Here is a 12,689-nt window from a genome sequence, read left to right as displayed (position 1 = left end):
CTCAGTCCCGCCTCTCCCAGCCAGATCCTGCACCCGTTGGCCCGTACAATTCGTCCAGCCGCCTCTCCCGCCTAGTGCAGGACCCTCCCACTAACGCTCCCAGCCCTCGGTTGAGTGCTGGGCGCGCTCCTCTTGCCCGCCCCCTCCCCCGCCCCGCCTCTCTCCCCCGGCCGAGGCCCGCCCCACCTCCACCGCGCCCCGCCTGCCGCGCTCTGCGGCAGTCGGGCGCTCATCGTCATTCCGCTCTTGCCGCCGCCGCCACCCCCGCCCCCCGCGCACCGCCCCCGCCCGGTCCCCGTCACCACCTCCGCCGCCGCCGCCGCCGCCTGCCCAGCGGCCCGGGAGGCGGAGGCGCGGGGGAGGAGGCCCCGCTTGGCTCGGCAGCCCCGGATGCTGCATGACTTCATCCTTCCGCCGGCTCCCCTGCTGAGCTAGGGCCGGTCCGGCAGCTAGCCCGCCGCCCGCGCCCCGCCGCAATCCCGCGCCCACCCCGCGCCCGCCATGTCCGAGATCCTGCCCTACAGTGAGGACAAGATGGGCCGCTTCGCCGCCGACCCCGAGGGCTCCGACCTCTCCTTCAGTTGCCGCCTGCAGGACACCAACTCCTTCTTCGCGGGCAACCAAGCCAAGCGACCCCCCAAGCTGGGCCAGATTGGCCGAGCCAAGAGAGGTATGCGGCCGGGGCCCGGAGTCGCCGCTTGACCCAGAAACCCTTCGCCGGGCGCCCCCAGGCTGCCGTTCCCCGCCGAGCGCCCGCAGCTCTTGCCGCAGACCAGCGCAGCCAGCCGCTCGCCGGCCGGGGTTTGGGGGGGGGAATGCCCCCGCTGCAGTCTTGTGTCCCTCTCTTCCCCTCTCCCGGGAACGCAGTGCCCCGGATTCGATGCTCGCCACCTCTGAAAGTAGAGCCCTGACACCCGGGCAAGGGGGAGGGGCCGGCCGGGGCATTTGGGGCTGCCTGAAGTGGGAACGTGGGGCGACCGGCCGCTTCTTCGGGATCAAACGCTGAGTCGGTGGATGCTTCAGAAGAACCTTCGGGTGGGAAGGGACGTCCGATTGGAGAGAGGACAGGGGGGCCAGGGATTCGGTTGTCCTCGTTGTTTGCATGGGGAGGGGACTCTGTTGGTGCCAGCATCGGAAGAGGGGTTCAAGCGGCGAGAGGGTTAGGGTGGGGAGAGAGTTGGACTAGGTGAAGATTCTGTTTGAGAAGGGGGGGTCTGTTGAAGAGGGGGCTCCCACGAGCAAAAGGATGATCAGCTTGGATGGAAGAGAGCTCAGGCGGCGGGAGGGTTTGGACTGGGAGGTTGAACTGCTGGTTGGAACAGGGGGCGTTCCTCCGTAGGGAGGGGAGGAGGGCCTGTGGGAGCTAGGCTCGGCGGTGGGTCCAGTCGGCAGAATTCGGATGGGGAGGGCACTGTGGCACTGGCGTCCGAGGGGCGTCACTGGGCCACGGAAAGTAGCTGTTCGGGGCGCGAGGACGCGGGGCCCATTCTCGCCGCCGCCGCCGCCCCCTGAGGCCGCGCGGCTGACGCGCTTTCTCCCTGCGCAGTGGTGATCGAGGATGACCGGATAGACGACGTGCTGAAGGGGATGGGGGAGAAGCCGCCGTCCGGAGTGTAGACGCGCCGGCTCGGGCGGCGGGCTCCGGGCCCAGCCCCGCAGCGGCCAGGAGCGCGGGCCGGCTATGCGGCTGCCGGCGCCCCCCGCCCCGGCCCAGGCGCCCGCGGGCGGGGGCTGCAGGGCCGCGCCGCCTCTGGGTTGGAGTCGCTGCCGCCGCCGCCTGGCACTCCGGAGCTGTCCGCTTCAGCACCACGGCGGCGGCGGTAGCGGCGGCGCGGACCGGCCCGGAGCCCGCCGCCGCGCTCATGCACTTTAGAACCTCGGGCCGCAGCCCCACCCCGCACACCGGAACGGACACAGAGACCCGCGGCCCTCAGCCCCCGACCCGCCCCCTCCCGCACGGCTCCCCTGCCCCGCCCCTCTCGGCCGGTCTGGTCTGCAGAGCCGGCTGCCGGCCCGTGTCGAACCGCGCGCGCAGCCAGGGATGTGTGGCTGCGTATTTGCATGAGCTTCCCACCCACCTGAGCCCAGCCCTCCAGGCCGCTCCCTCACTCCCACCCCTGTCTGGCGTGACCCCAGCCTCAGCCTCTTTCTAAGGGACTTCCTCAGCACATTTGTATTTTTATATCCGACTCTTTGTTTACTGGCTCCCCTCATGGTTCGTGCCTCCCTCCCTCCCCCCCAAGTCTCGGCCACGCTCTTCTGCGCCTGGCAGATAGGATGGGTGTTGAGTCTGAGATGGAACGAGCCCCCAACATGGTAACCAACCACATGGTCAGTCTGCTCAGGCCTGACCCCAGGCGACTCTCTGGCAGACCCCTCCTCTCAAGGTATCACCTCCCAAGGGCCCAGGTCTGATTTTACCTTGGACCCCTGCATCCTGCCCCTGGGAACCCAAGTGAGGACTGCTCGGCACCTTTGGATGACACCCGTGGCCCTGGAGATGTTTTCAACCCAGGGGTGTCCTTTGTAAATGTTCCTCCATCCTCACTGTACCAGGAGTGTGTGAATAAACACAGACCTCCCTGCGTGTGTGTGACCACTGCTTTGGTCTGCTCAGGAGCCGGGCCAAAATGGCTCCAACCCCTTCTGGGGAGGGGGCAGAGACTTGGGAGTCTCAGGTGCATGTTGCTGGCAGGGAAGGGTTGCCAAGTAAACAGGCAGGCCAGCCTGGTCTGAGAAGTTCATTGCAATGTAGCTTCCTTGGGTAAATATACAATCCAAGCAGGATAGGAGACTAGAGTTGGAGCTGAAGCTGGAATCAGAAGCATAAAGCAATCTTGATTCCAAGTCTGCAGCCTCCTTTGGATAAATCCAAGTTGAACGGGGGTCAATAATAGGCCCCAGGGATGCAGGTCTCGGAGTCTGGCTGGCATGTGGAGGGGTTGTGCTGAGCTTTGCCCTAGGGGATGAATCACTGGTGATTCAGTACGGTAAGGGAGGAAGTTGGGGAATCCAGGGAAAATCTGAGGAACCTAAGGAAACCAGAAACCTGGGATCTGGGATCTAGTTTGACCTGGGCTGTATTGTTTCATGTGGGGTTGCTCCCATCAGCTCTATCTTAGGCATGAGCCCTCTGGGACTGTGAACACCTTGAATCAAACCCTAAGCCCTGAGTCAGGAATTCCAAGTACTTGAAGAGTCCAGGGCAGAAAGGCAGGGAGGGCCAGAGGACCATGCCTCTGGCCTCACAGCTGAATGGCATTGAGGAAGTCCTCGTGATCTGAGTCCCGGAGGAAGCAAGGTGTGGTGGGAGGTCTAGGTGGTGAGAGGAGCTGGGTCCCAACAGCCAGCTGGGCTATAGTGAGCTCTCTGCCCTTCTGCATGATGTAAAGATGGAAGTGGAAACCGTTGCCATAGGTTGCATGCCTCAGGGACCAGCCATATCGGGCTTGGGCATAGTGTCTGATCCGAAAGTGGGGAGCAGCTGAGGTCAATGAGATGAAACGGCCTCCATGGACCAGCACCCGGCTCACCTGCAAGGCAGACAGAGAAGTCACTGGTGAGGAGTCCGTCGCCAGGTTCTCAAAGGTCAGTATGGCCCCAGATACCCTCGCAGGTACCACCCTACATGCCATAGCTCAGGGCTCTCCATGGCAAGGGTGAGCCTCCTCTCTGCTCCTAGTCAATTCCATGGAGTAGGGCTATATTCTACCCAGGCAGGAGCATGGGAATGAGGTTAGGTGCAGGGGCACTGCTTTCCTGTCAACTACTCACTCTCCTAGTCTGTGTTACCTATCTGGAACCTGGCTGCTACCTCATCCCCGTGACAACCCAGTAGCCAATCATCTATATCTGTGAGCCTGGCCACTCCAGCCCCCTATGATCTTGACCCAGCTTAACCACCCCCTCCTTCAGGTAACTGCGGTCCTGAAGGTGACCCACCACCTGCTCCAAACTATGCCTCCTTCCGGCTTTTGAGTTCTTCCAATCTCCCGAAACCCCAATCCCTTCCTTCCCACCTCTCGGTCTGCCCTCGTTGTTGCTCCCTCACCTCACTTAGCACCTGGTCCACGGTGTGGACACCTTCAGAAGACACATTCCAGGGATCCTGTTCTCCAGCTAACAGGGCATCCAGCATGCCCTTCTCGAGCACCACTTCGAAGGAGCCACTGCGGAAGTCCAGTGCCCGCACATCCATGGTCTCCCAGCGCAGCGTGGGCACATGCGCATATCGAGCCTGCATCGCAGCCACCACTACTGATGAGTAGTCCACACTGGTCACATCAGGGAAGCCTCCAAGGAACAGCTCGTAGCTCAGGGCACTGTTCCCACAGCCTGTGGTGGGAAGGAACGGGATGGGTGGCACAAGGGCTAGGTTAGCTTTGGTTCTCACTTCCCCAGTTATCCCTCCTCTCTTGGCCCATTTGCTCTCAGCCTAAACCCTCCCATACTGAGGGAGAAGCAGCATGTACAAAAAAGCACGAGCCTTGGAGTCATACAGAGCTGGGCCCATAGCCTGCTCTAACATTCCTAGCTACGTAGACTAGGGGCAAGCTGTTTTCATACCAGGAACTTAGATTTCCTATTCAGAAAAACGAAGATGGCAATACCTAGCCTACATGCAGGATGTGATACATTAAATTTAAAAACTAAAACAGCTGGAGAGTAGCTGAAGGAGCTCTGAACCTCCGAGTTCAAAGATCTAGATTCTGATATCTCTAGTCGCACAGCCAAGGCAAGTCGTTCAACTCTGAGCCTGTTTCCTCATACTCAGAATGGGGAATACTACTGGCATCATTAGGACCACCATATTATTATTAGAATACTAGTAGTAGTATCCTAATCCCTAACCTCTCAGAGAAACTTTGATGATATCAGCCCTGGGAAGACTTCATGTGAGGGCTTACTACCCTACTTCGGTTTGCGGGGCAGAATTAACAAGTGTAGGGGAACTCGATGGGGACATACAGTGGAGCTGATTCCTTGTAATTCCTTAATGTATTGAGCACTACATTTGGGTTCTGCAGATGAATAGGGAGCTCATGCTCTGGTGGGAAGAAAAGTGTGCTCACGTGATTGCCACATAATGCAATGAGAGTTTCAATAGGGATGGGCTGTGAAAACACACAGGATGGCTCCTGTCCCCTCCTCTGGTGGGTCGGCCAAGGCTTTCAGGGAAGTTGACAACCCAATCAGAGTCTTGAAGGATCCTAACACTCTGGTGGGAAGTCCCAGGAAAGCCATCCCAGGGGGCAGAGTATGGTGACAGAAGGGGTGGAGATTAGAGGACAGGATGTGGATCCGCAACACAGTAGGTGTGACTTTCTAAGAAGGCATGCTGGCCCTCTTGTGGTCAGTCTCAGCCTGGGAATGGAGCTGGAGGACAGTTCTGGTGACCCCACAGGGGATCCCCAGCTCTTGGGATTAGATTGCCTTTAATCCCCATTTGCCTCCCTAAGAGGATCACAGGATCAGCTGTTAGGATAGCCCTAATCTAGTAGGGCTTGGCACCTGGACAGGGCACCCAGAGGCTGCTGGCTGGTCCTCGGCTGCCCCTTCCTGTGTTCCTCCTCAGGCCCTACAGCTGAAGGACAGTACTATCTTGCCTGGGAAAACCCAGTTCATGTTTTTCCACACTGGAACCATAACAAGCCCGGGGAGACACACCACATGGGCTGAGAGGTGAGGGTGGCTTTACAAGAGACCCTAAGTCAGTTCAAGTTGAAATTCCACTGGGTTCTCTGACCCACGATCCCTTCACCATCCCACACCTGACCTCATATGCCCTCAGAGCTCTGCCCAACTGGACAAACCCAAATTTCCTTCCTTTTTTCCCCTTGGTACAGGAATGGCAGCTTCCAAGAGAACTTTACTAAGGATGAAGCGAGAACAAAACCTGACCACAGAGCCAACCATGCTTACAAAGCAGTGATTTCTGATCCTGCTGCTTTAGTAATTGGAGGCTAGCAACTAAGAAGAGTCTTGGGAAAGTCACTGCCTTCCTGGGTGAAGCTTTAGGGAAGCAGAGCCCTGGAGAACTGAGCCCCATCCAAGAACCTCTTACATGGGAGCCCAGAGCTATGTGGCTGCTATCCCAATACCAAGAGACAGAGGTGTAAGCCAAAATGCCAATTCATTAACTTATAATGGGAAAATAACCATCATAGGGACTGAGTAGGCTGTCAATCCTCTTTGGTCAGTCCCTTCTCTTTCTATAGGAAATACAAATTGAAGCCAGATTAGGCTCAGAAGCATAGAATCAAACAAGGAGAGAGAATCAGAGTTGCATGATACTGGCAAAGCTGGGACAGCCATACGCCTGCATCTGCCATGAAGATCTTCCAGCCATAGGTACCAGACACACAAGCCCTCAGGCAAGGTACTCTGTTCTCTGGACAGTCCTGGATAAACTGCCCCTCTGACTCCTAGTTTCAATAATAATGATAGTTAACAGTCACTGGACACTGGGTTCTATGCTAAGCACTTTATAAGAATTCTCTCAGTTTATCTTCAAGGTAGCTCCATATAGAAGATACTGTTATTACCATGTTCTCGATGGGGGGAAAATGAGGCTGCCCAAAGTGGATAAGGAACTTTCCCAAGGTCACACAATCAGTGGTAGAGCCAGAATTTGGATACAGGTCTGTCTCACACCAGAACCAAAGCTCTTAAACCACTCTGCTAAACTGTCTCCCAGTTTTCAAGAGGTCTACTCACCTTCGGTAGTGACATTCCGTCTTTAGCTACAACAGCATGACCATTAGGCTTTCATTCACAATGTGGCCATTTTATCAGTCTCAACAGAGTTCAGATGCCTCTCTGTGCCCATCTGTGTTGTGCAACAAGAGAAATAGAAGCCCTGGAGCCAGATGGCACCCTTCACCACTTACCCGCTGCATGACAGTTGACACTGTCGGTGCCCTGATTCGATCCCCGTGGAGTGCTCCTAGGTTCTGGCCTGTTTGCTTCTGACATTTTGCATCTCTGACACTTCGGGCTGAAACTACCCTCAGGGATGCTTTGCCTATGATCACAATCCTGCTTGGCCTTTCCCACTTCCCTGTCCCCTCACTCTCTTACCAATTTCTCCTGCAAGCACTTTCCTAATAAATGACTGGGACATGAATCTTCATCTTAGGATTTGCTTCTGGGGAACCCAACCTGAGACAATGACCTAGAGCAAGGTAACCAAATCCAGCTTGCCATCTGTTTTTATAAAGTTTTACTGCTACACAGCAGTACATAAGACATCCACTTATGTATTGTCTATGGCTGCTTTTCCAGTATAACAGCGGTACTGAGTAGTGGTGACAGAAACTAAATAGCCTGCAAAGCCTAAGATATTTACTACTTGGCCATTTTCAGAAAAAGTTTACTAACTCCTAACCTAGAGTAAGTCTTCTAATAATTATCACTCACCTCTACGCGTTGTCATGAGGACTAAATAAGTTAGAAGGGGCCCAGCACACTCCCTAGCACCTACCAGGTGCTCCACTTACATTTGTTGAGGTGGAATGTAACATAAGGTACTCCCAAGTCATAAGTCCTGTTCTTAGATTTGGGGAATCTTGCCAGGAAAGTTTTCCTCTGATTTTTAGATTTTTCTCCCCTCTATCCAGAAAAGGATACCTCCCGGTCAAGCAGATTTTAAGGCTGTTATTCTGCCAATCACCAGCATGAGAATCAGCTGTGGACCTGTTGAAACTACAGAATCCCGAGGCCCACCTGAGACCATCCCTAGAATTAGAATCTCAGGGTGGGGTCCACCTTTCCAGGTGATTTTGATGGACACCAAAGCTTGAAAAACATAGATCTATGGTAAATTTATAAATAAATACAATGGCTTAAAAGCACACAATTCAAGAGAGTTTTTACCCCTGGGGAGAAGGGGTTTGGGGGACCACACAGAAAACCTTGAATATACCTGGGGCCTTTTATTTTGCTAGGCATTGTCCCAGATATCTTTCATACTCAATCATTTAAAAAAGCCAATAAATAAGTACTCTTATTTTTTTTAAGGCCGAGAAAATGAAAGTGCAGCAATTTAGATGTTTTGTCCATGATTGCACAGCCAAGATTCTATGCTTTTGCCCATGATTCCACAGCTAAGTTTACATAAGCGAAGATTTCAACATAATTAACTCCCTCCAGGGTCCAAGTTCTTAAGCACTAGGTTATACGTCCTTTCTAGTCCTAGGAATGTTCTATTTCTCAAACTGAGTAGGGTATACAAACGCATTAGATTTATTATTTATACTTTACACATATACTGTATTATACTTGTCTCATATATATATGAAATATTTCATTTAAACATATACATGCTTTTACAAATACCAAAATAAAAACTAAATTAGAAGGAAACCTGTTGCTCAAACTTCACTGGAGCCCTCAAGGCTGGCGGTGGGAGAGAACCCCAGGGTGCAGCTGGACCTCTCAGAGCCCCACCTTGCACCCCTGCATTTGTACATTTCGCTATGGAGAATCCCACCAATCTTGGCTGCAATCTCCCCTCCGACCTCAGAGGGCACTGTCCTCGCCCTCACTGCCCAGGGGACCTAGGACCAAGTTTTCACGTAGGGCTGGGAGTGTGGAGAGAGGTCTCTCCAGGTGACAGTGGCTTCCGGTGTCCATGGCGGTAACAGATAAACGCTAGGCTGCAATCTCCCCTCCGACCTCAGAGGGCGCTGTCCTCGCTCTCACTGCACATGGGACATAGGACCAAGTTTCAGGTAGGGCTGGGAGTGTGGAGAGAGGTCTCTCCAGGTGACAGTGGCTTCCGGTGCCCCATGGCGCTAACAGGTAAATGCTAGGCATCGTGCTCGAGGTGCCTGAACGTTCCTCAACCGCCTTGAGCTCGCAGTTCCATTTGTAGAAGTGACTCTGAAGCTCAGAACTGAGTTCACAACTTGTCCTAAGTCATACATCCAACTAGCACTGGGACTTGAACTAGGTCCTCTGAGCTCTCCAGTGCTCGAGGCTGTCTCCCCGAGGGTCTGGAACAGGGTCCTAGGATACCTACAAACTCAGACTCAGAGACTGTCTTTCTCCGGGGGCGGAGGGCGGGGGGAGCTTGGACTAAGAATCTCTTGGCTCCCGTTGCCCTGGCTAAATCCTGCCGAGATTCTGAAAGTACTGGATCTTGGCTCCCGAGAGGGACAAACAGACTCGAGGACGGCGGACAGGGCCGGGCGGCTCCAGCCCGCTCCAGCTGGGCTGGGGAGCGCCGGGACTACCCACCTAGCACGAGGATACGGTCTTCGGGCCGCAGCTCAGGCTCCAGGAGGGTACGGAAGGAGGAGAAGTCCCCGAACCACTCGTAGGGGGCAGAGTCAGCCGCATTCCGGTAGCGCTGGTCCCAGTACTGAACCTCACGGTACCTGCAGTTCTGCTCTGGTATCTCCGGCGAGGGGGCTCGGGCCCGTGGAGAGGCCATGCTTGCAGCTGCAGGGCACACTGCCAGCACCTTTGGACCGGGCTTGGCGCTCCATGTAGCCAATAGGGATGGTATCATTCGGGAGGCGTGGCCCTTGTGTCTCCGCCCACCACCTGCAGTTGCTCAACATAAACACGTGGAACTTCCGTCCTCTGGTGAGAGCTCTTTGAAGAATACTCCGGGTGGGAAAATCCTATCGTTCAGAGCTTGAATCCTCCAACTGTACTTCTCCCTCACTTCTGAGAGCCAAACTCATAGTGTCAGACTCACTCGGCTCATCACTGCTTATTTTCAGTTTGGCCGGCTCCTTCCATTAAGAAGTCTGAAAGTTAATGAAAGATTCATTTCTACCCAGTTTTGAGTACGCGGAAGGCTCTGAGAGGAGGCAGGAGGGGCGCGGCCACAGGTCTTGCCCTCCAGGAGAGACTGGCATGAAACACAGACGAAGTGTGATGCCAGGCAAGGGAGAACACGGACAGGAATGTTGCTTTTCTGGGCAAACGTTCGATCTACTTTAGCGCCTGCGTGCTCAGAACTAAGTATGTAGTGAGGAGTAAAACTATTCCTGCACGGCTGGAGTGTGTAGTGCATCAGGAAAGATGTGGAAGAAGTAAATTTTAGTGGAGCAAATAGGACACGAAACCGGACAGCGATCAGTCGGTTGGGACAGCCGGCGCGGGGAGCGGAACTTAAGTGCTGAGGGGCCGGGCTTCCGGGGTGGGGGGCCAACAGGAGCGGCGCACCGTCAAGATGGCGGCGGGCCTACGGAAACGCGGCCGGGCGGGTACGGCATCCCGGGCTGCGGGACTCTGCGGACAATGGCTGCGGCGCGCCTGGCAAGAGCGGCGCCTACTGCTGCTGGAGCCGCGCTACACGCTGCTGGTGGCCGCCTGCCTCTGCCTGGCGGAGGTGGGCATCACCTTCTGGGTCATTCACAGGGTGGCATGTGAGTGCGCCGAGGAGGAGGGGAGGGGAGGGAGGGGGACCCGAACCCCCTACCCAAACTGGGACCCAGATTCGGACCTGAAATCCAGATCCAATCAGTCATCAATTGCAGACGATAATTTTTACCCACGTCCAAAGCCTGCTCCATAAAACCAAACCCTGTCTTAATCCCTCCCCGATGATGGAAGGGGCAACCCTAGAGATTGGCCCTCTGCCCTGACCATACAGCCTGCCAGGCTAAGAACATAAACTAGCCTGGAAATCAAAAGACCTGGGTCCGAGTTAATGTACTACTGCTCCTTCTTGTCTCTTGCTTTGGACATGTCCCTTCCCCTGCTGGATCCAAATTTTCTCATCTGTTCAATTCTGAGGTCTCAAAGTTCTCTTGTCAACAATGTCATTTTGTGACCACTTGAGTCCTTTGGGTATTATTGGGAGCTCCTTTCCAGCCTGAATCTAGCCACTGGGCTTAAGGCTTTCTTGCTAAAGATGATTAATGTAACACATATTTATTGAATGTTTATTATATGCTTAACACTGTGCTAGGTGCCAGGGGTACAGTGGTGAAAAAATAGACACATTTTCTATTTGGGTGTATGGGCCTGGACAAAAAGAAGTTAGTAGAAAATGATAGTGGATCAGATTCATCATGATAGTAGGAAGACAGGGAGCCATAAAGGACACAGGAGGGCACTTAAGCCAGACTTGAGTCCCCCTTGAAAGGTAAGAGCGAGCTAATTGAGGAAAGAGAGAAAAGGAGAGGAGAAAGAGCACTCTAGGTAGAGAATCCTGTAACTAAAAACCTCCAGTCAAAAGAGAGTCTGCTTCCTTTGAGGAACTGAATTTTTTTTTAGAGCTGGAACAGAATTCGAGTGAGGGTAGCAGTGAGAGATGAGATTGCAGAAGTTGAGACCAGATTGTGAAGCAGTCTGTCAGTTGTGTTAAGGAGATAATTAGCATGGTGGTTAAGAATTTAGGACCTCATGGAGTTCCAATCTCAGCTTTACCCTTCTTAGCTCACTGATCTTGAATTAGTCACTTAACCTCATTAATTCATAGGTTCCTCTTCTAAAATTGGGAATAATATGATTTGGTTTTTATCTTAGGAGGCTTGAGGAATCAGTGAAGGGTTTTAAGCAGAGAGATCTGACATGATTTCTATTATAGAAAGAGCTCTCTGGTTGCAGAGGTGGGAAATATATTGTAGTGAGGTAAAAGTGGAAGCTGGGAAACTAATTAGGAAGCTGTTGCATCATTGAGGCTAGAGATTATGTTAGGTCCGAATATTAGTATGTAAGAGCAGAAAAGGATGAGAGATAGTAGAGTTATTTAGGATGAAGAATAGGCAGGATTTGGTGACTGGGTGTTGGAAACGAGAAAGAAGTAAGTGTCAAAGATGTTACCCAGGTTTGTGACCTGGGCAGCTGGGAGGTTGATGGTGCCATTCATGAAACCCAGGAAGGAGAGCAGATTTAGAGTGGACGGTTTGAGTTCAATTACAGACATGTTGAATTTGAGATGCTTGGGTTCACCCAGAGAATGCCAGATGAGCAGTGAGATAAAGGGTTGTGATGGAAGTCCTGGGAAAGAGCTGGAACTCTGTATTTTGAGGGGCTGGAAGTGTGTGTGTGGGGGGGGGGAGGCAGACAGGTTCTGAACTTGGAAGTAACCACACCGTCCTGTCCTTTTCCAGATACAGAGATTGACTGGAAGGCCTACATGGCCCAGGTGGAGGGTGTCATCAACGGCACCTATGACTACACCCAACTGCAGGGTGACACTGGACCTCTTGTGTGAGTGGTGGTAAGGGGTTCAATGAGGACCTGAGGGGCTGCCTGGATACCAGGCTGGGTAGCCTGACCCAGACTCCTCTTCCAGGTACCCAGCCGGCTTTGTGTACATCTTTATGGGGCTATATTATGCCACTGGCCGGGGCACTGACATCCGCATGGCCCAGCACATCTTTGCTGTGCTCTACCTGGCCACCTTGCTGCTTGTCTTCTTGATCTACCACCAGACCTGCAAGGTGAGTCCATGCTACCGGGAGCAGGAGGCCCCATCTGGCAGGGCTGGGGAGTAGGGATGGCTCAGGGTTGGTGAGCTGACCTTGTTCCCCACTGTGCCCACCTCTCAGGTACCTCCCTTCGTCTTTTTCTTCATGTGCTGCGCCTCTTACCGTGTCCACTCCATCTTCGTGCTGCGGCTCTTCAATGACCCGGTGGCCATGGCGCTGCTTTTCCTCAGTATCAACCTCCTGCTGGCTCGGCGCTGGGGCTGGGGCTGCTGCTGTTTCAGGTCAGCACCCCTC

At 54.0% G+C, this 12,689-nt stretch overlaps 3 protein-coding genes across 5 annotated transcripts in view; 2 read left to right on the top strand and 1 right to left on the bottom strand.

Annotated features, from left to right (window-relative positions):
• The first annotated feature begins 239 nt into the window (after window positions 1-239).
• CAMK2N2 (calcium/calmodulin dependent protein kinase II inhibitor 2) lies at window positions 240-2,585 on the top strand. Its single transcript, XM_081830650.1, has 2 exons — window positions 240-670; window positions 1,547-2,585. Exons 1-2 carry the CDS (start codon window positions 502-504, stop codon window positions 1,615-1,617), a joined length of 240 nt encoding a protein of 79 aa, XP_081686776.1. The 5' UTR covers window positions 240-501; the 3' UTR covers window positions 1,618-2,585.
• A 141-nt stretch (window positions 2,586-2,726) lies between these two features.
• Window positions 2,727-9,502, bottom strand: EEF1AKMT4 (EEF1A lysine methyltransferase 4). Its single transcript, XM_006751606.2, has 3 exons — window positions 9,241-9,502; window positions 4,052-4,335; window positions 2,727-3,533 (listed from the first exon to the last, which is right to left on the bottom strand). The coding sequence occupies exons 1-3, from the start codon at window positions 9,434-9,436 to the stop codon at window positions 3,246-3,248; spliced, it is 768 nt and encodes a 255-aa protein (XP_006751669.2). The 5' UTR covers window positions 9,437-9,502; the 3' UTR covers window positions 2,727-3,245.
• A 654-nt stretch (window positions 9,503-10,156) lies between these two features.
• Window positions 10,157-12,689, top strand: part of ALG3 (ALG3 alpha-1,3- mannosyltransferase) — a 5,337-nt gene continuing 2,804 nt past the window's right edge. Inside the window, exons 1-4 of one of the 3 annotated variants that reach the window (XM_081830620.1) lie at window positions 10,157-10,382; window positions 12,075-12,174; window positions 12,260-12,407; window positions 12,516-12,676. In XM_081830620.1, the coding sequence (XP_081686746.1) occupies window positions 10,187-10,382; window positions 12,075-12,174; window positions 12,260-12,407; window positions 12,516-12,676 (605 nt within the window). In that variant the 5' untranslated portion in view covers window positions 10,157-10,186. The remainder of the gene's footprint in view (window positions 10,383-12,074; window positions 12,175-12,259; window positions 12,408-12,515; window positions 12,677-12,689) is intronic. The other 2 variants (XM_081830624.1, XM_081830634.1) reach the window with 2 other exon arrangements.

Source organism: Leptonychotes weddellii, chromosome 1 (genome assembly GCF_054177405.1).
Source record: "Leptonychotes weddellii isolate Sample4059 chromosome 1, ASM5417740v2, whole genome shotgun sequence".
Lineage (NCBI taxonomy): Eukaryota > Metazoa > Chordata > Mammalia > Carnivora > Phocidae > Leptonychotes > Leptonychotes weddellii.
The sequence above is the reverse complement of the archived record's forward strand: the minus strand, read 5'-3'. Positions and strand labels throughout refer to the sequence as shown.